Raw genomic sequence first — 26,522 nt, forward strand, 5'->3', positions numbered from 1 at the left:
CTCCAAAGTAAATATGACCTAAAACGTCAGCCGCATACAAAAAAACCCTGTAATTTAAATGAAAGCCAGTTATAAAGTAATAATAACGCATGAACATGGGGATAAGAAGTTTACAGACACGCCACGGTAACATGGAAGTGGATCTTTTCTCACAAAGCAATTATCAACTCTTCTCGTTGAAGGTGTGAACTATTTCTCCAAGTTTCTCTCTCTCACCCTGTCTTTCTTATGCTCTCTCTGTTTACCCTCCATTAGAGCTGCAAAATTAGCATATCAAAATGCTTGGCTCCTTTATCCTTGCCTTACTCTCACTCTGCCACTCTCACCTCTTCTTTCTGCCTTTTTATCTTATGTGTTTACCTGACATCAATCCTTCTGCCAATGCAGCGCCCTCCCACCCCCACACACACCCCAGTGTTCAGCAAGTCTACTGAGCAATCAATCAATTTCCTGAATATCAGGCGTGATCATCTTTAGGAAAGAAAGTGCATCTTTGTGCAAACTCTATTTGAAAGTAAGGTCTTCTGTTTATTGTTGGACTTCTTGTCAAATGTAGCAGTGCTCCCCAAACCCCCCAAAAGATCTCTTCCAATCTGACAATGCAGGGAATTGGAAGATGGATGGCGGTGTCAAGATGTTCAAAGGCCTGCCTCGAAACTTATCCGTAGAGTAAGAAACCAACAAGCGCCGGGCTGCTTTGCTGTGCTGTGTGACAGCTTGTGTGGATGTGAATGCAAGCATGCAGCCATGCATGCTAGCACACAAACAGACGTCAGCACCAGCTCTACGCACCACTGCTGCTGAGAAGGATCATTCTCAACACCTCTCTCCCACCATAAATCTCTCTTTCTCCTTTCCCAATCTCCTACTTACTCTTCCTTTCACCTCATGTTCCTACTTCTCCTTTCCCTTGTGATCGTTTGACCAGTGAGTCTTATCTGTTTCTGCCACTTAAGGACTTTGTGGCCACGACTAAACCCCTTCACGCAACGATCACGCACATCCACAGTGATAAACCAAAGTGAAGAAGTCATGCAGAGAGAACAAAGTAATGAAAATAGCAGCCCTTTTGTCCTGTGGCTGATCCTTCTCATTAACTCCACACTATACATATCTCCCCATCTCTTTCTCTTTCTGTATCTCTTCATCTGCCCTAATGCCTAGTCTGTCATGTAGGAATGTGTGTCGAGGATTGAGAGATATATGCCTCTGGCGTGATACTGTCTACTGACTTCTTCATACTGGGAAATCTGCCCTTATGCTAAGACTGTGCACCTGTTACTGCAAGGGCCCATCATGTTTTCTGCAACTGCAAGGAGTTCCCATTTCTGCTGCTTCTTTTTAAGCACCAGTTTTCTGCTGTTACCTGCTGTGTTCTCATAAATATTCAATTTCTCAGTATTGCTGAAAAAAAATCCAGTCATACAAAGCATTGTCAGGCACAACTGATTCCATCTTAAGCATTCAACATTATGAGTGAAGGTTTTCAAGGTTTTGTCATTTTTATGTTTAGGATTGTGAAAATGAAGCAGGATTGTGTTTATGGCAGAATAGTAAGAGATTGCGACACAACCTTAAACATTATTACTTTGGAAAAATTAAAGCAGGAAATCTAACAAATTATTTTATAATGTTGAAGATGCACATGTAATTACTTTTATATGACATTTTGATCTCCTTTGCACTCCACTGTCATTTTCTGAGTGTGTCTGGAGCCTTAAATTGCTAGTATGATTTATTAAAGTGCCTTTAAAACACATCAGCTGCACTGAGAGGATTTTACTGTGAAATATCTTGTGTCGTATACTGTGCATACTAATAAATTATATATTTCCACATTTCTCTTGGCAAAGCAGCTGCACAAACACACATGCATGCAGGATATGGGTTAGACACCTAACCAGCTTTGACAGCAAGGATATTTGGCTCAGCTGACTTTGCTATGTCCACACAATAGAAGTTATAAAGAAATTCAAGCAAAAACAAGGTACTTTATACCACACTATGAACCGATGTGTACAATCACAACCATGCATGCATAGCATGGCCAAAGGAAAATGTAGCTACAGTTATAAAAAGCCAAAATTATCCTCCTCAGATGGCATAGGGTACTAAACTAGAGAGACATTTTCTCATGTGCAGAAGTGGATTAATGAACTCACCACTCACACTGAGACATTTAGGGTCACTGACTGTGAGCGCAGAGTATCATCAACATTTTCCGTTTGCTCGACAATTTTCAACTGAGCTCATGCTTTAAAACTAGCTGATAAATGGCCACTGTAGCTCCTCTTTCATAGAATAAAATAGAATAAACCTTTATTATCCTACAAATGAGAAATTTTGGTGTTACACAGCTCTTATATCAAGACAGATATAAACACAAGTAGTCCTATACGCACAAGCAACTCAAATTCGAACATATAAAAATATGCAGAAAATATACAGAGATATATACACAAGTGTGGGTGTGTGTGTTTGAATGATGCGAATGAAATATACAGTGTACAAAGATGTTTCAAATAAGTAGCAGCAATTAAAGAACATATGATATATTGATTAAACAGGTGATGAGTAGGATAACCATGTTAAACTGTGTTATAGTCTGACAGCTGCTGGTAAGAATGACCTGCAGTAGCGCTCCTTCCTACACTGTGGGTGTAAAAGTCTACTGCTGAACGAGCTGCTCAGTGCTCGTACAGTCTCATGCAGGGGGTGGGAGGTGTTGTCCATGATGGATGTTAGCTTAGACAACATCCTCTCCTCCCGAGCCTGCTGATGGACTTCAGCAGACAATCAAGGACAGAGCTTGCCCCCTTGACCAGTTTGTTAAGTTTCCCCCATCCCTCTTTGCCTTTTCACCACTCCAGCAGACCACAGCATAAAAGATAGCCACTATAGAACATCCTTAAAAGAGTCCTGCTCACCCCAAAGGATCTCAGCCGCCGTAGCAGTGAAGACGACTTTGACTCTTTTTGTAAAGTGCATTTGTATTCGTGGACCAATCCAGTTTGTTATTGAGGTGAACACCCAGGTATTTGTACTCCTCCACTATTTCAAACCCTGGATGTTCACTGGTGTAATAGGGAGTGACTTCTTGCTTCTAGGCTTGCTGCAGATGCGCTTAGCTGAATAATGAACATGAGATTAGTTACTGCAATAATCATCAATAATCACTTATGTGGGTATTTAACTTTGTTTTAAATAGCAAATAGCAAAACTGTTCACTTAACAACTCAAAACACACATTAGAAAAAAAGACAAACTGTCAGCATCAACCACCCCTGTGCAGGCAGGTACTCACATTAACTCCAGTGGTACTTTATCTGAGTGCTCCATTTTCTGTTAATTGACTGTTTCACTCCACTAAGCTTGATAGACAACTACTACAATTTATTACTGTGCTCATCTGAAAGCTGTACTCTAGGTTCTGGTCATTTCTTTGAGCCTTGAAAACAAACCAAAAGAAAAACCAAAAGAAAAACCTACTAGATAAGATAAGATAAGATAAGATAAAACTTTATTAATCCCTCTGGTGGGTTCCTCTGGGAAATTCGGTTTCCAAAAAGCACAGCACCGACAGAAGTTACAGAGTTACAGAATATTATATTTATATATATATACATACACACACACACACACACACACACACACACACACACACACACACACACACACACACACACACACACACACACACACATATATGAATACAGAGACAAATATAAATAAAATATACAAAGGGGATAAATAGAATAAATAGGAATAAAAATAAAAATACAAGTGAATTGCACATTTCAAGTATTGAGGTCTATTGCACCGTTGACTATTAACAAAAGTATTGCACAAAAGGTATTGCACAGTGAAGTGAAGAGGCACTACAGCTTAGTTGTTCCCCCCTCCTTTGTCCTCCTGTTTCCCCTCCCTCTCCCCTCCAGAGAGGAGTTAAACAGTCTGATGGCGTGTGGGACAAAGGAGTTTTTAAGTCTGTTAGTTCTTGTCTTGGGGAGAAGCAACCTGTCACTGAACAGACTCTTCTGGTTGTTAATGGCCGTGTGCAGAGGATGCCCAGCATTGTTCATAATGTCCAGCAGCTTTTTTAGTGTCCTTTTCTCTGCCACTGTCACCAGAGCGTCCAGCTTCATGCCGACCACAGAGCTAGCCTTCCTGATCAGTTTCTCCAGCCTGGATGAGTCCTTCTTTGCTGTGCTACTGCACATTCACCCAATGTATATACTACTGTATATACATTTTTGCACATGTCGAGGAGCGTGTCAGGCTACATTTCACTGTGTGTTATACTTGTATAACTATGCCTGTGACAAATAAAGAACCTTGAACCTTGAAACCTCCTGCTTTTTGTGTGTGCGTGTGTGTGTGTGTGTGTGTGTGTGTGTGTGTCTAGAACAAGCCTGGAATTATCTTTCTTTGACTTAGTCCAAACAGCAGAATTAGGGTTAGTCACCTATAACTCAGTAATTTAACATTCTTGCACTGATACTTGATGCTTAGTTCGTCATTGTTACATTTCTATTATGATTTTGTTTTCTTAGTCAGCTAAGCCTATTGTATCCATGAAAACAGCCCTGCATATGAGCCGGTGTGTGTTCATAATAATGTTGTTTTTGCTAGATTTATTTGAACTTTGTGCAGCTAGTTTCCCAATATGTGTTTGGTTTGCATTATTGAACTCTGACAGGTATTTGGACTCCTTCAAACCCGTTGTACTGATGAGGATGAGAGATGAAGAGCTCTTTCTAGCGGAACACTCGGGTCACTTTGTTTGACCTGGGCTAGAGAGGCTCCAGGAGTCTGGAAAGCTCCTCCAACCCCCCCTCTATCGATCCCACTTTCCTTAACAACTGTTTCAACCACCGAGCCATCAGCAGCCACTCCCAGAAACTCCACATTGCCCAGCGTGAAGGATCATAGTTGGGAGGAAGTGAGCGGGGGAGGGTTAGGTGTAAGGGCAGGGGGTGAAAGTGTAAGATTAAGGGAGGGACAGCTAGAATATGGAAAAGCAGCATATGTTAATGTCAGAAGGAACAGGTCAAAGAAAAAGACTGGGAATTTACAAAAGGAAAAGTTGAATTTTAGGAATTTTACAGCCACTTTAAAGTTTCAGCACTTTACACATTGGCTAACTGCAGTAAAGACAATACTCGCCTCAGGCAAGGGGAAGCTCTGGAAGGCATCATGGTGGTTGAATTGCTCAATAGAAATGCATTTCTCCGAGCTCTGATCGGGACAACTTGAGAAGGAGAATAAGCCTGGTTTCCTTCAGTTTCATGCAATGAGCACAACGTAATAAGCAAGAGAAAACAGCTCTTTGGAAGAAATGTAGTCTCTGTAAAAAGATTGACTTAAAAAAATTACAATGATGTGGAAGTGAGAGGTTTTTAAATATTGTTAAAAAAATGGTGCTGTGTTACATTTCAACTGATAGTTTACTAAACTCAAATGTGACACCCTTGAATTTAATTAGACCATAGCCATCGTCGTAGAAAACAGACAAATGATTTACAGAATGAAGCTGTGGACCTGCTTGGATTTCATTATCTTTCTATTATTTCTGTAGCAATGTTTGCTGTTCTTCCAAAGTGCGTTGATTATTCTTTAGCAGGAAATGCCTGCAGCATATTGTGAGTTCAGCGTTTTGGAATTGTACACAGTGATTGGTCTTTTATTTCATTTATTTGCAACAATGGTAGTAACATAACTGTAAGAGCCTTTAAGATAACAAGTGCTGTGGAATAACACTTGTACCAGGACACACACACGCAAACAGCAAAAGGAACACAAGAAACAAAGATGGTAGATACAGACGAGCGATAATCATGTCGCGTCACACAACCCATCAAATCTAAGATCTCTCCGCTGTGCCATATCAACTAACAGACAAACTAATGAAGAGGAAAACAAATGCCAAGAAATTCAAGTTGAGTGTTGAATGTGAAGATTTAAAGAAACAAAATCTTGCAGAACAGTAATTAGTGGTAATTGATCCTGGCAGCTTTTGATTTTGGGGACTACACTGAAATCTTAGAGCCGTGTGATCTTATTTACATAAGATAAATAAGATGAAAAGTGCATTGGTGTGACATGCAGGTCACCCCAATTCTGCGGATTCTGAACATATATGAACAACACTTCCCAGCAAAGGTTCAATGTTTTAGAATCTGGCAACATTGCAACACCAGGTTAAAAAGTCCAGCTGTGGATGCTGTTAAAACAATACAACAGAGTCATGGTTTTACTCATCTCCATATCTGGTTTCACTGTAGACCCCTGGAGCAGAGGCAGATACCACCTCCCATCATCAACGACCTCTGGGGAAAATCTTCTCTACTGTAACGACCACATACTTGCAACTGTGCATAACTGCACTCTGACCTGAAGTGGTGGAAGATTCCAGGTAAAAGTCACTTTAGAGAGCATACAGTAAATAGCATTAGCTTTAATGTGTCATAAACATATAAGATAGTTTAAAATATTAGGCTTCTGATAATAGATTTTGCCGCATAGAAAATACAGTCAATTAATGACTGTAGTCAATTAATGACTAACTACCTACCCATAGGTAGTTAGTTGCAAAGCCATCTGTATGGTAAATATCAAGATACAGTCAGTAGTAGGTTAGCTTAGCTTAGTTTAGAATAAGGAGTGAAAACAGCTACCTAGTTACAGCATCATTAATGATAACTTATTTAAACTGCATATCTTGTTAGTCTAATACGCACAAACATAAGTGAGAACATGTTTCTTGTCATGACTAATATCAGCCACTAGCTACTTGCTCCCAGTGCAGACTTTAGCTTTTCCAGCCTGATATCGCTGCCTTAGAGACACAATATGAAGGCACAGAGTTTTGTGTGAACTAATAAAACATTTTAAATCTTCTTGTTAGACCATCCCAATGCAAGAATTATTCTTTAGCTGTATCTTTGTGAGTCTGACTTTATCATCAAACAGAGGAGAAAAAGTCATCAGAAATTTAAATGGAAAAATACCTGCTGGTACACTTTTGCTGTCCCCGCAGCCTGAGGCTCTTGACAGCCTGAAGTGAATACTAAGCTTCATATTTCAGTAAACCATTTCCTGCAGGCAGTAATACCACGTCTTTTTCTAGGAGATACTGTACAGCTCATTTTTCCACGAAACATCATATTGCAAACAAGCTGCTCTTCACACGGCACTGCAATTAAAGAACAACATTTTTCTTGGTTGTTTGTGAGGTGCAGATGGGTGACAAATTAAATGAAAACCTGAGTGAATACAAGAAATGACACAAAAACACCATCTGCGTTAGGCCTGCTAACTAGCTAACTAGAATTAGCAAGCAGCTACTCATTGCTAATCACACTGTGGGCTTCTGTATCGTGTGAAATGTAGATACATCTCAACCCGAGTGGATCCCAGTGGTGAAACACACAGTGCCAATTGTGACCTTGCCTATAGAAAACCCATATAGGGGTCCAAAACTGCTGTGTGCTCTGTGTGGGCACATCGACCTGGGGCCTGCATGGGATAAGTGTGGATTTGTCCACAGAGCCCCACAGTTCACCAACAGCTACCCACTGTGGCCTCACACGGACATGTTTGCTGGGTTAGTTTCATATTTATTTGCAACATTGTATGAGATACATTGTCACATAAAACATATTTAAGGCACAGGGACACACCCCAAATGTTCCCCTTCCTGTTGCATGTTTATATAATTCGTATATCTACTCCACACATAGTTTCCGTAGTTGGCAGGAGCTTTAAAAGCAGGTAGAGTGTGTGCCTGGTGTGAGAATTGGAATGTAACTTAAAAAACTGCAAAGAAAAAAGGCAAAGAAAAACTGTCAAAATGAAAGTACAAGTCAAGGTCGACTCCTTTGTCACGTGGTGTGAGCAGAATCATCTGCAGCTCAACGTGGCAAAGACCAAGGAACTGATCGTGGACTTCAGGAAGACCAGGAAACACTTGACCCCTGTTTCAATCCAGGGGGTCAGTGTTGACATTGTGGAGGACTATAAATACCTTGGAGTACACATTGACAATAAACTGGACTGGGCTAAAAACACCACAGCACTTTACAGGAAGGGCCAGAGTCGTCTCTATTTTTTGAGGCGACTGAGGTCCTTCAACATCTGCCAGAAAATGCTGAGGATTTTCTATGAGTCTGTTGTGGCCAGTGCGATCCTCTATGCTGTTGCATGCTGGGGGAGCAGGCTGAGGGTCGCAGATGCCAACAGACTTAATAAACTGATCCGTAAGGCCAGCAATGTTGTGGGGATGGAGCTGGACTCCCTCAAGGTGGTGTCGGAGAGGCGGATGCTGTCCAAGATAAAGACAATGTTGGATAACACCTCCCACCCACTCCATGACATGTTGGTCAGTCACAGGAGCTCGTTCAGTGAGAGACTGAGATTACCGAAAAGCACCACTGAACGACACAGGAAATCTTTCCTGCCTGTGGCCATCTCCCTGTACAACGCATCCACTTAACACACTGTTTGCTGCTACAGCTACACATGTTTCTTTTCCAACTATTTATTTATAAGTGACTTATGTATGTATGTATGTATGTATATATATGTATATATTGTACTATTCTTAGTTAGCGTATTGTCTGTCTTGTCTTAATGTTGGTTTAAAATGGAGCACTGTAACAAAAAATAATTTCCCCCAGGGATCAATAAAGTATTCTGATTCTGATTCTGATTCAATTGCAACTACTTTGCCTTACCTACATGGACTTTTGTTGCAGTTCAACACTGTACTTTGTTTTAGTTCTCCAAAAGTGGAATGTTCACCAGTGAAATAGAAACTGTAGTACTTTAGTATGCAGTTTTGTGGGAATCTAAATCTACCCCTTGATTCTATAGCTTGTAGAAACACCTTTTGCAGCAATAATTTGAAGTAATCATTTTCTGTATGACTTTATCCACTTTATTAATGGAGGAATTTTGGCTCACTCTTCTTTACAACACTGCTTCAGGTTAGGTCCTTCAGGTAAGGTTTGCAGGCTTTCACATATGCACAGCTCTCCTGTCACAGCATGTCAGTAAGGTCGAGGTCTGAACTCTGACTGGATCATTGCAACACCTTGATTTTTTTCAACAGGTTTAACTGTTGGACAAATGGCCCACAGGTACCCAGGTCCTGTAACTGCAAAATCAACCCAAAGCATCACAGCTCCACATATGTGCTTGACAATTAGTACGAGTATTTTGTTTTCTTACACACAATTGCGTGTAAGGAGACAAAAGAGCAACTGTCCCTCAGATTGATTGTGTGAATACAGGATGTGATCAGGTGGTGTTGAATAGAATTTAAAATTAAAGCTGGACAGTGGTCTATAAAGATATGGGACATGTGGAAAAATGATATTTGTTAGATTTATCTTGCACAATTTTTGCAGGTAAGTGCATATTAAAGTTACATGTTCCTTGGAAACAACAGGCATGTGTGGGGGTTTGATCAATTATCACTCTTAAATAAACCAGGAGACACGTGTCTACACATCCTTACCTTTCCCTGTCGATAAACATCTGTCTTTCTCTCTGCACCTTCCCATCACCTCCTCCTCCTTCTTTTCCTCATCCACCCATCATCCTCTGTCCCAGTGCTTCTATGGATGAGTGGTGATATTCCCGTGGGATAGTGGAGGAGGAGAGCTTTCCAGGGCCTGTTGCTTCATCCCAAATAATGCACGGAACATGTTCAGACCACCTTGCCTTGGGTTCACTAATGAAGCGCTCACACAGAAACTCATTTTTTTGCTGCCATTTCATCCTTGTACACACATTCCCTGTATTTACAGTGTGAACATTATTTATTACACTTACTCTACTTCACTTTGACTTTTTTGATGTCCTCCAGTCTCTTGTGCAATCTGTTAATATTAATAAGTTACTGCCTAAACTAAATATTTGCACAAAAATGTAAAAAGTGATCTCTTTACTTTTTTTTACATGTTTATATCCTATTTTAGAAACCAAGAACAAGTATATTTTATACTATTTAGATAATATTTAGATTTACTGTTACTTTGCATTAGTTTTCTTTTATTAGTTGGAGGATCATTATTTTGACATGTTCACCTGTGATACTTCCCTGTAATCTATTTCTCTCTGTCTCCCTCCCTTTTCCTTTCTTCGCCTCGCGCCCAGTTTCAGTCTACAAGTCCTGGCTTGTCGGAGAATTGGAGGAACCGTGCACTCCTTTTTTTCTCAATAATCCGGAACAATCACAGAGTGCAATGCTCAAGAGACGAAGGAGGGTGCGCCTCATTGCAGACAGGGAACAAGGAAGATTGACGTGCTGGTGCACGGTCCCTGTGACCTCTAGGCTTGGTCTGTAGCCAAAGTCTACTACCATAGTTATAAATTATTTGTTTTTTCTCATTTTACCCCACTGCAAACCCATTTAGATCAGTTTTGTTTTTAATTTTTACTTAATTTTTTCTGTTTTGTACGTTTTGTAAGCTCTTACTTTTTAAAAACTGAATCTTTCAAAAACTTCCACGCTTTATATGCTCAATATTTACTTTATTTAGGTCACCATGTTGAGCTAATTAAATAACATTAATAATGAGTTCGGGTATTTATTTTGCTTGTAATAAGTGATATAAAACCATCATTTCCAACATCCAGAGTGGGCAGAATTCAATGTTTACAAAACATGGATGTATCCACCGTGTTGTCCCACACCATGTTGAAGCCTCAAAGTTAACATTTAGCTTTTGCATTCAAAGATCCATAGATGGGTTCAACATATACACACAGTAATATCATACCGATTAACAAAGAATCACAATAGCCAGCAAAATTGGAGCACAAGAGAGCCTCTTGGAGAGGTTGTCCCACACAGGAGCCCATATAGTGTGTCTTTTCATTCCATTAAAAATGCTCTAAAAGGCACCCAAATGACAAACATGCTTTAGAGGTTTCATTTCAGTGACTGGGATTAGTTGCGATGTTGGCACTGCACCTGCATTACCGCAGCTGTCAATCAAAGCTGCCACACCTCAAACTTTAAGCCTTAGCAACATGCAAATAAATGAGTTCTAAAATCAAATTAAACTTGTCTGTAGAGACCAAAATCATCATTTTTGAAGCAGGGGACTCTAACATGAGAGTCTATCTGGATTGGACCCAGCCTCAAGTGGTCATTGGAGGAACTGTAGAGGTTGCTGCTTGGTGGGTAGTGGGTCATTTTCTAATGGACCTCAACAGACTCACTAGGCTGGGCGAATTAGTGTGATTAGTGTGATGTGCTGATGGAATTGAAAAGTTATGTCGTTGAGCTACTAATCGTGCAATGATTGATATACAAAAACAGAGCCCATTCAGTTTAATAATGACCAACCAGAACAGAGGAAATTAGTGGTTTCAAACAGAGCAGAACAGATGAGGATGTATGGCGGAGATTAAATTTCTACTAAAAATATTACATTGTGATTATTTTTTTTATCTGATTTGTGTTTCCGTCTGGAAATTGTGTTTCCAGAGAAAAGTGAGAAGCGGCTGAACAAGAATCAGCACTTTTTTGATTGATTTTCCCTTAAACTTGTTGTTGCAAACAAAGGAATCACTCTCTGCTGCCAAAAAAATAACTTCAGCCCTGACCTCACTTTTATGTCTGAAAAACAGGTTACACTCATTTGTACACATCAATTTGCAACAATGCAGCCAGCCAGCAGTAATTTGAAAATGGATTTCTGTGAGTATTACTGAACCGTGTAAAGGGTAAAATCTGACTTCTTGTAATGTGTTAAGTTGCCAAAGAAGAAAATGAGAGTTATGATTAGCATTTGTGCCAACAACAAAATGAGTGAATGACGGGTGAAACGCTCAAAACTGAGATCTGTCAGATCCGTTTGGGGTGTAGGCATCAAAAGCGTGCAGCATCATCTTCTGACTGGGATAGCAAGGACTGAAATGTTTTGATTAGATCATACTTGGATTTGAATTTGCCATGGCAAAAAAAATAACATTTTCTAAATAACTTAAAGCAGGTAAAAAGAAAAACGGTAAAATATGTAAAGGAGACGGTTGTACAGGGAAGCATGAATAATTGAAGATCCTCAGAGATCAGGTATCAACTTCAGAAACTGTAAATGGACATGTGTATATTGTTGTTTTAATTAAATTAAGCTTGAGTCCATCTCAGCACAGTATTTTTGAATCATATCTGGGAGATATGCACCTGCTATTGTGCGACTTAGGTCTTTCCTTAAAGGAGAGTCACCTGCCAGTGCAAAGGGGGGGTAGAGAAAGAAGAGGACGCAGTCATGCCTTTAAGGATAAAACCAGCCTGTCACCTGTTTTAAAAGAAACACAAATTACAGCATGAGTGTTAATGGAAGCCTGGAGAAGACACGAGGAGGAGTATGTTTGCGTGTGCCCGTGCATGTGCCTCCACCCCGTGTATGCGGGGGGTGGTGGAGGTAGGGGTGAATGGAAGGAAGGAAGGAGTCGTCACCTCCTGCAACAAGTTTAACCAGAATCCAAAGCTAACAAGATGCGGTGATTACAGGGTGCTGAAAATATGAAGGAACAACCAAAGACAACAGAGGAAAAAAAGAAAATTAAACAAGGCTTTTGTTCGCTCCGCTCTCCTGTCTATGCTCAGATTTCAGAGAGACAAGATCTCTCTCTCTGTCTCTCTTGCTTTCCATTCTTTCTCTCAGCTTCACACAAAGACAAAAAGCTTGTTTTTTGTGTGGTTTTTTATTTATTTATTGCAGCTGGCTGTCTCACCAACCACCAGGGCAGCATGTGCAGGGTCATGCTGTCTATACACACAGATACATACACACACACACACTTATATGTAAACTCCTCCACACTGTATGGTTTCATTCCAAGCCTGAGAAGAACGTTGCATACATTTGTACAACATGCACACCTCAGGACACTTGTGCAAACCTCCGCATTACACAATGAGCCACTGGACCATACCAGTGGGAAGCTGTAAAGTAAATAATATATTGCAGCACAAGCAAACCAAAGAGAGAATAAGGAAAGTCTTCATCTCATCCATAGTCACCCCTACACACAATATCTTACTGCTCCGATCTGAGACGTGTAACATACACAGTGCGTCGGGGTCAAGAGTTTAGAGAAAGTGTTATCTTACTCTTCTCATAACTGCAGGTGAGAATAGAAAGAACAAGGCTGAAGACCATGTTGAATGTGGGTTCTCACAACACTGTGTAGGTTATTATGACAAAAGATGGTTGGGTCAATTGCATGCCGATTCACAGAATTACCTGGGGTATATGATGCAATAACTTTATAGCCAAAATACTGTAAAGTGTGAGATCAGATGTAGAGGAACAGTGCAGGAGTGTTGCAGTTTTTTATGTAACAAGTACACAAAGCTGCGAAGGCGTTATCAGAGGCAACGCAATACTGCACGGTCATAATCCATCATGAAGCATTAAGTAGTTTAACTGTTGAGGGATTGTTTAGAGTTAAGCCTTTGCATCTGAGATGTGAGTCATGACTTTGTTCCATGACACAAACGTGCTTGTGATATCTAATTCTCTGCAATCAACACTCACATAAGTCACTAAGTAAAATATTTCTGTGAGCTCGTAAAACTCAAACGCCAGTTTTACTCGTTTAGCTAAAAAAATCCGAAGAAAGCTTAAGATTCAAAAAACAAAAACCAAGCTCAAAAACAAGAGAGGGGACTGAAATGACAGCAGTAGAATTACAGAAAGCCATTATTAGCGATATCATGCACAAAATTGCATTAAAAACAAATGGACTGACTGCAGGGTGCATGTATTTTGTACAATAAAAAATAAAACAAAATAGTTTGACTCTAAAGTGACATGCAATTATGTGACATCCTCGTAGATATGAGGCCCCCATGACCACAGACTATAGAGCCATTTAATCTAGACTCCTGCTGACCCTACTAATACTTTTCTGCTGCTTGCTGAACATCTTTAATGGAGTCCAGGAGGAAATGTCACATTCATCCTTTGTAACCTCTCGTTTGTGTCTACGCAAAAGAAATCCCTAATTACAGCTATTATGTCACACGGTAATTTTCCTCTCACACACTCAGTGTTAGTCAGGTATGACACCCACATAAAATGATGTTCTTACTGAACACAGCATGCATAGTGCCGCTAGAATGTAAGATTAACTCTGTTTTTTATGCTTTGTCTTAATTAGGGTCTCTTCCTGTATAAATGGGCCTGCACATGTGAAAGAGTTTAAGGTAATTGGGTTGGCTGAAGGGGATAATCACTGTGAATTGTAACAAAGCTTGAAACGGATAAGTGCTTCTGTTATAGGCAGAAACAGGATTGGAAGCTTTGAAATGGCGCGCTGGTTGTCAGAAATTGTGCTTGACATAAAAACGTGAGCAATAAAAAGTGCAATTTTAGGGTGCGATTTCTAAATAGTACCTGCCGTCTGTTTCCCAGCATTTAGCCCTGACGAAACGGCCTGAATTAAAAACCTATTGTGATTACTGGATATTTCTATCTCCTCATCCTCCTCATCCTGAGTTGATATCCGTGTTTTTATTCTTTTTAAAACCCGCTTCTGAGAATATCTTTTGTCACGCAGCTTACTTGATCCGGTTTAGACGATGGCTCAAGATGCGCACAATGTTATCGAAACCAGAGTCTTGGATGGATGCCCAAAAAACTTGACTTGTTAACGCAACCAGCATTACACCCGCGGTCACAAGTTGTACTTGATTACACTCAAATATTAAATGCAGCATTCTTTGTAAAGTTGTCACTGTCACTTTGGGTTCATTGCTACAGGTGTTCTCCACAAGCCCAGACTTGCAGAGGATTTAGGAAAAGCCTGCTCTTCTACCACCACTTCATAACGTGTTAACATTCCTTAACAACTTGGAGTATCACCTTATGGAGAAGTGATTCCAGTAACTAGGGTGCCATACAACAATGAATGCATCCCGTTCATTCCCTTTTCCTATCTAACGTACGCACATTCTTCACCCATTACACAAGGATGCTGGTCTGGTTGGTTTAAAACAGGCCCAGCAGTTATTAAATGCACTCTGCCACACTAACGTTCATGCATTCCTTCAGAGATGGTGGACAGCACCCACGCATCACATGGAGCCGGCAGAATAGAAAGAAATTTATGAGACTGTTTGGAAAAGTAAACACATGGACACAATAAGATATGTTTTAGGGTATTGAGAATAATGCTAAAGTATTTTGGAAAGTTTGAAATGTAAATTATAGGATGCATTACCAGGAAAAGCTCCACAGCCCTTGTATGCTATGCTAAAGGTTGTTTTTGTTGTTTTAAAAAACATGCAGGAACTGTAACTTGGCAGTAAAGGTGCAACAACGTCTAAAAATATCACAGAAACTTCTCTGGAACACAAATCGAAAAAAGAAAATAAGTAATGATAAATCCCGTTGTCTAGTTTCAACACCAAAACAAGCAAATGTAAAAAGTAGTTATGCCTAATAACTCCTGATAAAGAAATTAAACAATGTGTCCAAGAACAGAACATTCTGAGAATTTGTTTTTTTATATATTTAAAACCACAGAAGGAAAATAATAGGAATAAAGTGCCTATTTTTTTTGGTTTTCTTACTTATCTTTAGCAGTTATCCTACGCTGGGATTAAACGAACGTAGGCAAAACAGTTATTGAAGGACTTTATTTTTAAAAAAGAGAGAGAATGAATATTTTCTTCATTATTTTACGGAAAAAAACAACCCACAAACATTTGCTGCTGCTAAAACATAAAGATCTGCTGCCTTTCTTTAACACATATATTTTCAAATAAATAAATAGCAAAATGCGTTTGGATTGATGGTCACAAATTTATGTTTTGATTCTTTGCTTTTTACTTTCTCCCTTTTCATTAAAAATGAGCTAATTAATTAAATAATCAAGAGCAAATGAAATCAGTATAATTCAGTATAATTAAAAGAATAGTTTTCTCCAGCTGTGGATGCTTTAAAAATGCTGATTTGCTGATTCAGTGATTTATCCACAACAGCCTGTTAATCCGTTTATTTGCCTACCTTCAAAGCTATCAGAGGTGTCATTGAACAGGTCTGCCCACTAACCACGCATGACCACTAGTCTTAGGAGAGGTACACACCTTTGCCTACAAAGACCTCTGACCGAGCTGGGTCTCAAGATGGAAAAAACAGATTATAAGTCATTTTAATTTTTTGTTTGAAGAGCATTAACATTTTTTTCATTAAAACTAATAAGTAACTAATGGAAACTGGTAAGTTTAATTATCTGATATATTTATGGCGATGTTTGTATTCTATTTATTTAAAAAAAAAACATATAATGTTTTTAATGTTTTTAAGTGTGTTCAAATGCAATAAGGCACTGCACTGAATTACATTAAATGCGACACAAAACAATCTTTACTTTTCCTGACAATATGCAAAAAAATTACAATGAAATGATTTAAAAATGACAAGGGATCAGTGAATCTTTATGTGTCACATGTGCACATTTACTTTGACTCAGTTTCTGACTTTTCATCAAAATTATTTTTTCTACTGTTTTTTTTACACTCTTTACAACTGTATCATTTATTGTTAATTTCCAACTTTTTTGCATATCTATTTTATTCATTAAAAATTCAGATTGCAGTTAAATCACATGAGCTTTTCAATTAACTTAACTGCGAAGTAAACCTAAACAAACAAGATGCTAAGCAGCACGGTGGTTAGCACTGTTGCTACACAGCAAAAAGGTCTTGAGTTCAATTCCACTATCTTTCTGTGTAGAGTTTGCATGTTCTCCCCGGATACTCCAGCTTCCTCCCACCATCCAAAGACATGCAATCAGTGGGGATAGGTTAATTGATTAATCTAAATTGCCCATAAATGTGAATGTGAGTGCCAATGGTTGTCTGTGTCTCTTTGTGTTAGCCCTGCAACAGACTGGTGACCTGTCCACGGTGTACTCTGCCTCTTTCCCTATGACAGCTGGGATAGGCTCCAGCACCCCTGAAAAGGATAAGTGGAAGCGAATGGATGGATGGATACACTAATCTTAAAAAAAACCTAATTCCCCACAAAATTTAGTCTCTCAGTGCTCCTATTAGTAAACATGATTATGCTAATTAATAATGGTTACTTTGCTTTAATGCCTTCCTTTGCTTTTTTTATATATATAAATATTTGATTTACATTTTGAAGCAGCCTCATAATTCATTCTTTTCATGAGGCAACACTGTGGAAAATTTCACCTGCATACCTGCGTGCACCTGTTTACAGCCTAAGGATGAAGCACCTGTTGACAGCGACTGAGCTGTAATCACTGTTGAAGTAATAAATAGCTGCAGTCCATAACACCATGTCTCTTTCCCGTAAGTCAGTCTTTAATGAGCTGTTGTCATTAATCTGCGGCACGCACTAAAAGCAAAGAAAACCCTCTTTTGTGTGTGTGTGTGTGTGTGTGTGTGTGTGTGTGTGTGTGTGTGTGTGTGTGTGTGTGTGTGTGTGTGTGTGTGTGTGTGTTTGTCTGTGGTTTAAAGAAAAAAAATATTTGTACGTTGCATTAACAATCCACTACAAGTATATGCACAAAGAGCCCTGCAATTGTGCAACTGTTGTCCGTAGACTTCATCATAAGGTTTTGGACGTTCTTGGCAATTGAAAGTGGAAAATATCAGCAAATAGGCATGGAAAAATGATTATGACATGTTCACGCAGTACGCCTGTCAGTGACTGTTAGAAGACTGTCAGAAACTCATGTTTATTCTCTCTTTCATGCATTCTAGTATTTACACTGTGAGGTTGCTGTAAGCGAACTGTGACAAAAAATGCCAAACAAACCTCAAAGAACTGTAAAGCTCCCATAGATGTGGCGTTTCTCTCCCTCTACTGGTTAGCAAATAAAATGAAAGGAGTGTTACTAACAAATTTAAACGTTATTAATTAATTTGGAGCGTAAGGCAAGATTCTGAAATTATCATTTGAAGATTAATGAAGGTATAAATATAAAATTATATCTTTTTTGTGTTGAGTTTGTAATTTTGGCAGGCTGCTTTAGTTTAGGATAGTTCTTACTTATTAAAAAGCTAACTCATGGGAAAAGATGCATAGAAAACATTCACAAAATGTCTGGAGTTACCACAGTTGGGTTTTTTTTTCTTTTTGGGCAATGTTGCATGGAATGGAAATAATGATTCACTGGTTTCTTAAATGATACGAATCTCATTTTGAAATATATATATATAAATATATAAGAAAACTCTCCTGATTGTTGAAACAGTATCTCACACCCTTGACCTACCTTTGTTTTTTTTTGTTTTTTCAATGCTACTTTTATAGAAAGTACAAAAGTAATTGACGTACTGTACTGTCACTCCTTCCCTGTTGCAATGACAAAGAGAAAACAGAAAACATACCACTGACGTTAGTCATGATTGTAAGATTGTAATAATGATGGCTTTTTTGGCAGGTTGTTTTTCATAAAAAAATTATTGCAAAGATGAAAGTGTTCCCTCCTGGTCTCACTGTACTTAATATATACAATTGATAATAGATGTGTGACATTGCTCTAAATAAAACAATTTAAGAATTTACAGTTTTTTACAGACGCTAGGACACATTTCCCAATACTTAGGTCACTTTTGTTGTAGTCATTGAATGCATTTTGTGCCAAAATAATGATCACTGGTCCTCAGTTTAGCCCACATAGACTTCTGTTGTGCTCACTGTGTGAGGAGTTTTGCAAACGTGACCTAAGTATTGAGAAATGTGTCCTAGCGTCTGTAAAAAACTGTAATGGTATTTGAGCCTCGTTTCTCTGCTGTAAAAGTTGTTGGCTAAATCTCAAGTCAATAGCACACCCTAGTGTTCGCATTCGGTACTGCTAACTAAGTGCTGAACTACAGTAACTAATAAGAGAAGCCAAAAAAAGGCAGCAAGAATAACAAAAAAAGGTTAAAAGTCACTGCGTACAATAAGAATCAGACACGCCTTAAACCGGCTACATCCTCCTCTAGTTTGTTAATAAAAGCTGCGAGCGTGCGCGGTCACGTGGTTTAAACCGACTGGCTTCCGTCACTAAACAGGTGAATTCAATCCGGAAGTGAGATGCTCCTCGTCTCAAAGATGGTGTCTTTCTGAGTGTAGAGCTAAAAAAGAAAAATGGACACGCACAAAAATGAGCGATAGATACTTTACGTCAAATCAGAAGCAACCGGACAAGGTGAAATATCTGGTACTTTTCCGAGAACGCGTGTGTATCTAACAGAAATGGACTACAACGGAGCCGAAATAGGGTCCTACACGGTGAGACGCTTAGTTTAAAAACAGTACTTTAATGTATAATCGACTATTAATACTGTATGTTTACCTCTTTGCTCTAGTAGCGGGTGTCTAAACCCATACAAAAGCGCTGTTTTCAAGGTTTTAAAAATTACGGTTGTAACAAAAGTTGAGCTACAAAGTCTGTTTCCTGTTATTGTTTTGTAATAGTGGTGGCAGGGCGTAATCGGGATCCCCCTTATGGCCATTCCTGTTCGTCTTATTTCTTTGTTGTAGTGTTACGAGTGGCTTTTAGCACGAGTATTGTTCATCTGGTCTAGGTTAAAGTCCAACTTCTACGTCTTGGCCTTCTGCTTTGTATTTTTTATCTAGATTCATTCAAAGTCTCGTTTTATCTGACTAGACGGACACGTTGTGCATTTGTTATAGACAAAACTGCCAACGCATCCGCTTTAATCACTCTGCGTTATATATTTGAATGTTCACAAAGAGTTGTGCCATGAAAAAGCGAACTTCTCTTTCTTTTTGCCTTGGGGTTTAAAAAGATAGATTTAAACTGTGTTTATTTAACTTTGATCGAATATGTGAATTTTAATAAATGTTTTCCTCTTTCTTTTTAGGACAACCTCATCGGGACTTTACTTGCAATTTTTGGAAATGTGCTTGTCAGCATTTCTTTAACCGTTCAGGTACATGGCTCCTTGAAAAAACTTTCACGTCTTTAAATTGATACACAATGTTATCAATGTTGTCTGTGCATGCCCTTTGTGAGTCATGTCCTCTAGCTTCTAGGTGAGGCTAGGTCATTACAGGATTTAAAAATTATGTGGAATAAATGATATATGCTGTCATGACATCCCTTATTTAAATGTTCTCTTTTATAGTTTGATTTAGGCCTTGTTTATGTTTGCTTTGCACCGTGTACTGCTGTGTAAATTTTCTGCTTACGCTGTCACAGCTGTGTTTTACGTTTTACCTGCGTGTTTTCTTTTGTTTGCAGAAATACAGCCATGTGAAGTTAGCAGGAACAAAGGAGCATCGTGCCTTCTATCGCACTAAAACCTGGTGGTCGGGTTTTATATTCACCTGTCTCGGGGAGCTAGCAAACTTTGTCTCTTATGCGTTTGCCCCTCTTGCTATTGTAGCCCCTCTCAATGCCGTGTCAGTCCTGAGTAAGTATTTATTCCACTTTCAGATATATGTATTGCATTTTACAGATACATATTCCAACCTTAATCAATATGTTATTTATAAAAATAGAACAAATTAAAAGGAGAGCTTGAATTAAAAGTTCAGATTGTTCCCTTTGAAATTGCTTTCCAGCTAGCTCAATTTTGGGCTTCATTTTCCTGCGTGAGAGACTGAAACCAAAGGACTTTGCAAGTAAGTTCAGAATATCCATGTGAACTGAAATTGTGACATTGTATGCTAATTTCTTGCTGCTCTACTGACTGAAATTATACATCCAAAGAGTTTGTCCTGTACAGAGTAAATAAGATCCGGTTTTCACTTGGTGATATTTCAGAGCAGTACGGCCTCGTCTTCCTGGGCTACATCCTTGTTATTGGAGGGGCATACCTCCTTGTATCATTTGGACCGAACTCTCATGAAAAACTTATAGCAACTAACATTGTGAAGCACCTTGTTGGATGGCCTGTTCTCCTGTATCTGGTGAGATATCTCTCTTAGATAGACAGTTCTCAAATGGTTCCTGTCTGTAGATGTGGTGTTCTTAGTTTAACATATAGAGCGTGACATATGAAGCAGTGACACTTTTAAATAGCCTAGTATATGTCATGTCTGTTGTATGTTGTGCTAAAACAAATCTCTTAAAGGGAGCTCAACCATACAGATGACCACAGTGTTGTGATTAATGTTGAGGCTGTAGTTTGGAAAACTGGTAAGAATAAATGAGCCAACAAGCTCCATCAAATTGGCACCTAATGCAAGGCTGTTTTACCTTCTGTTCCTTTTTAATTCGGTCGTCCCTTTACACAATCATTATAATCCACAACCTTGCACTAAATGCAGAAAAATGACCAGCTCTTTTTATCCTTGTTGGTATTCTGCATACACATTTGTCTCTGTCTGTAAGATTAATTGTCCTATTATTGGACTTTCCTGTGTTTCATATATTGTTTTTTCTCTATATGGCATTAATTTGGTGTTTATTCTTGTTTGTATCCTAACTGACAGCTCCTGGAGATTATCACATTCTGCCTGCTTTTATACTTCTACAAACGGCGCAAAGCTAACTACCTCGTTATTATTCTGCTACTGGTGGCACTGCTGGGTGAGTGTCCTGCATTGAAGCAATCAATTTCCGACCAAGCTGCTATCATGTTTGTTAGGATACATTGTCACATTTCAGATTTTTAAATGGAACCAAAGCTGTCGCTCCTTGTCGCCTTTATTTGCTTACCTACTTTGTGTACTTTTGGCACACAGGCTCAGTTACAGTCTTGACAGTGAAGGCTGTGTCAGGCATGTTGGTTCTCACCATCGAAGGCACCATGCAGCTTAACTACCCGATCTTCAGCGTCATGTTTGTGTGCATGGTGGCGTCAGCGATCTTCCAAGCAGGGTGAACTTGCATCACTTGATTGCTTTTTTTTTTTTTTTTTCGTTTGTTTGTTTTAAATTGGTTTTAATTGGACCCAGTAGATAAGCATAATTAATACACCACTGTTTTTGTTTGTTACCGTCGTCCTAGATTTCTCTCCCAAGCTTGTAAGCTGCACGACTCCTCTCTCGTTGCGAGTGTCAACTACATCCTCTCCACCTTCTTTGCCGTGTTGGCTGGTGAGTCATGTCCTTCTTTGTTGCTGGTTTGTCCATTGTTTTCAATCGAATTAACTTGTGTGCGCAACTCTAATAGTTGTCTAATAGATCATCTGCAGCCCATACCTGCTTTATTTCTGCTACACGCCTTTTAGAGTAACAATGCCAAAGTCATTAAAGATTTGCTGTTTTCTGGTTTTCAGGAGCTGTGTTTTACTTGGAGTTTAGCAATGAAGACATTCTTCACATCTGCATGTTTTTGTTGGGGTGAGTAATCATTCATCATAAGCAGAATGTTTTTTAAATTAGACTTCTGACTGCTTTGGTTTCAGTCACTCACTGTTGTGCATGCTGTTAGGCCACCTGTCCTAATATCGCCATTTTTTTTGTTTGTGTGTTTGTTTGTTTTTATACTAATAAACACAATAAAAACATGCTTGGCAGAAATGTGTTATACAGTATCTCTTTGAAATACCAAGCAGTAAAACTTTGTATTAAAAAAATTAATAAATGTAAATGCTTGTTTTGTGCTTTGTACAGATCTGCAGTTTGTTTCCTTGGAGTGTTCCTTATAACCAAAACCAAGAAAAAGGCAAGGATATTTGAGCCGTGCGTCACCTTGAATATGAGCAATGGTTTGTATAAATTTTAACATAAACATCATAAATTGTGTCTTCTGAGATTTCAAGCTACGCAGGCTTGCATGTTCATTTTAGCTCTGCTGAAGTTGTGTTAAGAACCTTTGCCTGTCCGTTCCATTATCAGGTGTCCCGACGATCCACGACAAAGGCCCAGTCATTCAGCCAGACTACAGTGGTTCCTTCTCCTATGGGACTCTTGTCAACAACAATGGAGTGGCTCCTGCTCCTCTCCCAGTCCACCTGGAAACGCCACCGCTCGGACCTAGAACCAGTGATGCATCACAAGGCCATCCTGCCATAAAGAGAGATTAAACATGAGTGCATCTCCTGATTCCCAAGTCCTCCATTCAACAATTAATAACATTCAAGTAGCTACAAAAGGCCAGCTCTGGCTTGACGCTCCTGTGCACATACTTGGAAAGCTTTCGTTTTTTAAAAGCTGTCCGCTGTATTCATTACAGGAATGAACAGAAGAAACCCAAAGACTGTTTGATGGGTTTGCAAACTTCACTTGAGAAAAAGAGACAGTGTTGCGCCTTGAAGCTGCCTACCTTATACTTGATGTCATCACGGATACCTCCAGTGAGCACTCCACAAATAGTTAGCAATTTGTTCCCATTCACTTATCAATGGGGCCATACAATGATCTGTTCTTCCATGGAGGACTCAAACCATGGCTGTTTATAATATAGCTTCTCAGACTTGTCAAATTATATTTTGGCTTTAAATGTTTCCCTCCAACTGTCTTCCATGCACAGTTTTCTGCCTTCTCTTAATCCTGGGAGTGCACTGCACTGTTTCATTTCTTAATGTGACCAAACACTGGGTTGCAGTTGTCTTAATTTATTATTATGTATTTATTAATCGTATCTTAAAAGTTTTGAACGTGCCTTGAAATCTGGTTCTGAACTGGATCATTTATTGTATAGATGGTAGCTACAAATTCTGTAGAACATCTGTTGATAAAAGGTGAGGGGAGTCTGTCAGGGACTGTCTTAATCAGAAGTACAGTTGCAGTAATTTCATATTGGGGGATCTTAAAAATTTGCATCTTAAGATTAATAAGTAAAATGGGTGTAATAACAGAATATATAAAAAATGAAGCTGTCCAGCTAAAACGGTGCACATTGTCAATTGAACTTGTAACTTTTGGTTGTCCCTTTTCAACACATGGGAGTTTTTGAGAACACCCAAATCTAGAAATAAAAAACGTAGTTAGTGTTACTCTTTTCTGCAGTGTCTTTCAAATGCAATTTTATCATTAGATGAAGTGATTGTTGCCTAAGTGGCACTTTAAGACACTTGCCATCTGCACATGGGTCACTGCATCTCATCAGTGTTATTAGAACAGCTACCCGAGGGCTCGTTGCTTTAACACTGTTCAGTATGTGGTTATTGTGGTGATAATTAATCTTCTAATGAAACTGGGATACTGTTGAAAAACGGCACTGGTAATGTAAATGTCAGATTTTTGTCATTGTAAAATATACAGTGGTGTGTAATCTTGTCTCATAAAGTTAACGTAATGCAGCTTTTGTTTGGTCAGAGTTGTGCTTTATGGGATTTCTGATACATTTTTAGCTCTTTGTTGGCTAAATTGCAACTCTTCACATTAGTGGTTTTAAAATGACATTGATGTAACTCTTCAACATTAGCACCCTACTGTAATAGCAGGCCCCTATTCCAAGAAGTCAGATTGTGAAATTTCTTCCTTCCTAGATATTCAGCAATCAACTCTAAGTGGTGTTTAGGAATGACAGCACATAGTCACAGTGTCTAGAATTCAGTTTGACTCATTAATGGAAGAGTTCCAAACGTCTTTTGGCATTAACATCAACACAAAAACTGTGCCAGGAGTTTCAGAGCATGGGTTTCCATAGAAGAGCAGTTGCGGGCAAACCTTACATCATCAAGTGTCATATTGAGTTGTGCGAAACAAGCCACTACTGGACTGGAGCAGTAGAAACAAGGTCTATTGTTCTGTAGAGTCACAAATCATGCTTCTCGGTCTGGCAGTGAGTTTGGGTTTGGAATGAGGATCTTACCTAGCTGCCAGATGTAAAGTTTGGTGGAGGATCAATTGTACTACAGGGTTGTTTTTGTGGGGTTGGCTTGGTTCCAATATTTCAGCTTACCAAAACATTTTGGACAGGCATATTGTCCCAGCTTTGTCAGAAAAGTTTGGAGGAGGCCGATTTCTGTTCCAGCATTTAAGTTTAGTGCAGAAGAACTTGAGTGGTTCACATAAAGCCCTGGTCTAAACCTGATCAAAAATCTTAAACTAAAACAAAGATTATGAGCAAGGAACTCACATCCAACATCAGTTACTGACTTCACAAATGCTCTTCTGAATAAATGGGCAAAAAAATCACGCAAAGGGGGAACCAACTCCATTTTAAAGCCGGTTTATATATAATGGGGATGACTTTGTACATATAATGCAGAGGCGCCAGAATCAGCCCACCAAAGACTTTGGAAAATGTGAAGGAAGGGATACATTTTTGTTTTTTAACTGCATTTTCATGAGTTTCACGGCTTTTCTAGCTGCCCATCGCCACTCATACTACACCACAGTAAAAGTAAAAGATAAACAATTACATGACAGAAAGAAATTTAAGATTTTTGCTGTAGGTTGACCATGAAAATAACCATAAAAAATAGGACAAGCAAGCATTTTCCGTTTTATAATTGCAGGGCAGTTTAACAGAACCTTTATTTATTTATTCTAATTTAAAGTCAAAGCATCATTTCTACATCATGAAGAAAACCTGAGATGTATTGCAGAAAATTGCATTTCTTTTTCTTATAGTAAAATATTTCAGGGATTTAAGCTCAAAATTGACTGCACATGTTCCACAATGTAAAATTATGTTAGACATCCCTGATATAATGTATATCAATGCCTCTATTTGACTTTGGCCTGGAGCCACAATAATACCAATATTATTGTATTATAGCATGCAATCTGCTTTTGAATTGATAACCGTTGTAAAATCTTCAGAACTACATTTCACTAGTTAAAAGACACAAAGCTTAGCTACTTTATTTTGACTGAGCAACAGGTAGATAGAGGAAAAATAACAGCAATTGATTCTAGAAACACTGAAATGTGTATATATTCAGCTAAAACATGCAGAAGATAGCAAAGCGATCCTTACTGACTGATATGACTCTAAGAAATCCTTCTGACCCCATACAGCAGCGGATTTTGTGCATCTTTGCTGCTTGGCCGCCACCAATCATGAAGCTGCTGTAGCGTCCTCCCCTTTCAGCACGTTGATTGGTCGCTGCGAGCATACGCGCATATTTGATTGGCCCCACCTGCGGATCCAGACGGTGGAAGTAGGCTGCATCGGAGTGAAATAATCCAGTAATAACAAACACCCACGTTTCCGTCAACAGCCTCAAAATAAACACGAACAGCTTCTATTTGCTGCGTTTAACAAAGTCACCGGAAAAATCCTGATGTAAGTGCGCTTGCAATGGGTTGTTTCGGTCGCTTTCGCTGACAGTAGGGAGGTGAGTGGAAATATTTGCATGGGACGCGATTACAGAGGGAAAAAAATAAAAGAGTAACTTCATCCTCTGCGCGCGTCTGTGTTTGTGTGCTAACTTTTGTATAAAAATTGAAATTTGTTGAGGTTTAAAAACAATCTTTGGTATCGATAGCAAAGTGCTTTAACGCCAGAATCGTATTGTTTATTTATTTATTTATTCATTGCACGAGCTTTACGTAATGTCCAGGGGTTTCCTCTGCGTACACCCAACGCAAATTTTGATGTCACGATCCTCTTAAACAACAGGGAGGAGATGTTGCCGGTTCGCTGCCGTCGTTTTTACCATT

At 39.0% G+C, this 26,522-nt stretch overlaps 2 protein-coding genes across 4 annotated transcripts in view; both read left to right on the forward strand.

Annotated features, from left to right (window-relative positions):
- The first annotated feature begins 19,053 nt into the window (after positions 1-19,053).
- On the forward strand, positions 19,054-24,208 carry nipal3 (NIPA like domain containing 3). Its single transcript, XM_026152718.1, has 11 exons — positions 19,054-19,280; positions 19,877-19,945; positions 20,257-20,428; positions 20,580-20,639; positions 20,782-20,927; positions 21,453-21,549; positions 21,705-21,840; positions 21,970-22,058; positions 22,241-22,304; positions 22,578-22,672; positions 22,803-24,208. The coding sequence occupies exons 1-11, from the start codon at positions 19,245-19,247 to the stop codon at positions 22,988-22,990; spliced, it is 1,152 nt and encodes a 383-aa protein (XP_026008503.1). The 5' UTR covers positions 19,054-19,244; the 3' UTR covers positions 22,991-24,208.
- Positions 24,209-26,012: 1,804 nt separating this feature from the next.
- rcan3 (regulator of calcineurin 3) overlaps positions 26,013-26,522 on the forward strand; it is a 47,579-nt gene continuing 47,069 nt past the window's right edge. For 2 of the 3 annotated variants that reach the window (XM_026151702.1, XM_026151701.1), the window contains exon 1: positions 26,013-26,197. The gene's annotated coding sequence lies outside the window, so the exon portion shown is untranslated. The remainder of the gene's footprint in view (positions 26,198-26,522) is intronic. The other variant, XM_026151704.1, reaches the window with a different exon arrangement.

Source organism: Astatotilapia calliptera, chromosome 19 (genome assembly GCF_900246225.1).
Source record: "Astatotilapia calliptera chromosome 19, fAstCal1.2, whole genome shotgun sequence".
NCBI classification, from domain to species: domain Eukaryota; kingdom Metazoa; phylum Chordata; class Actinopteri; order Cichliformes; family Cichlidae; genus Astatotilapia; species Astatotilapia calliptera.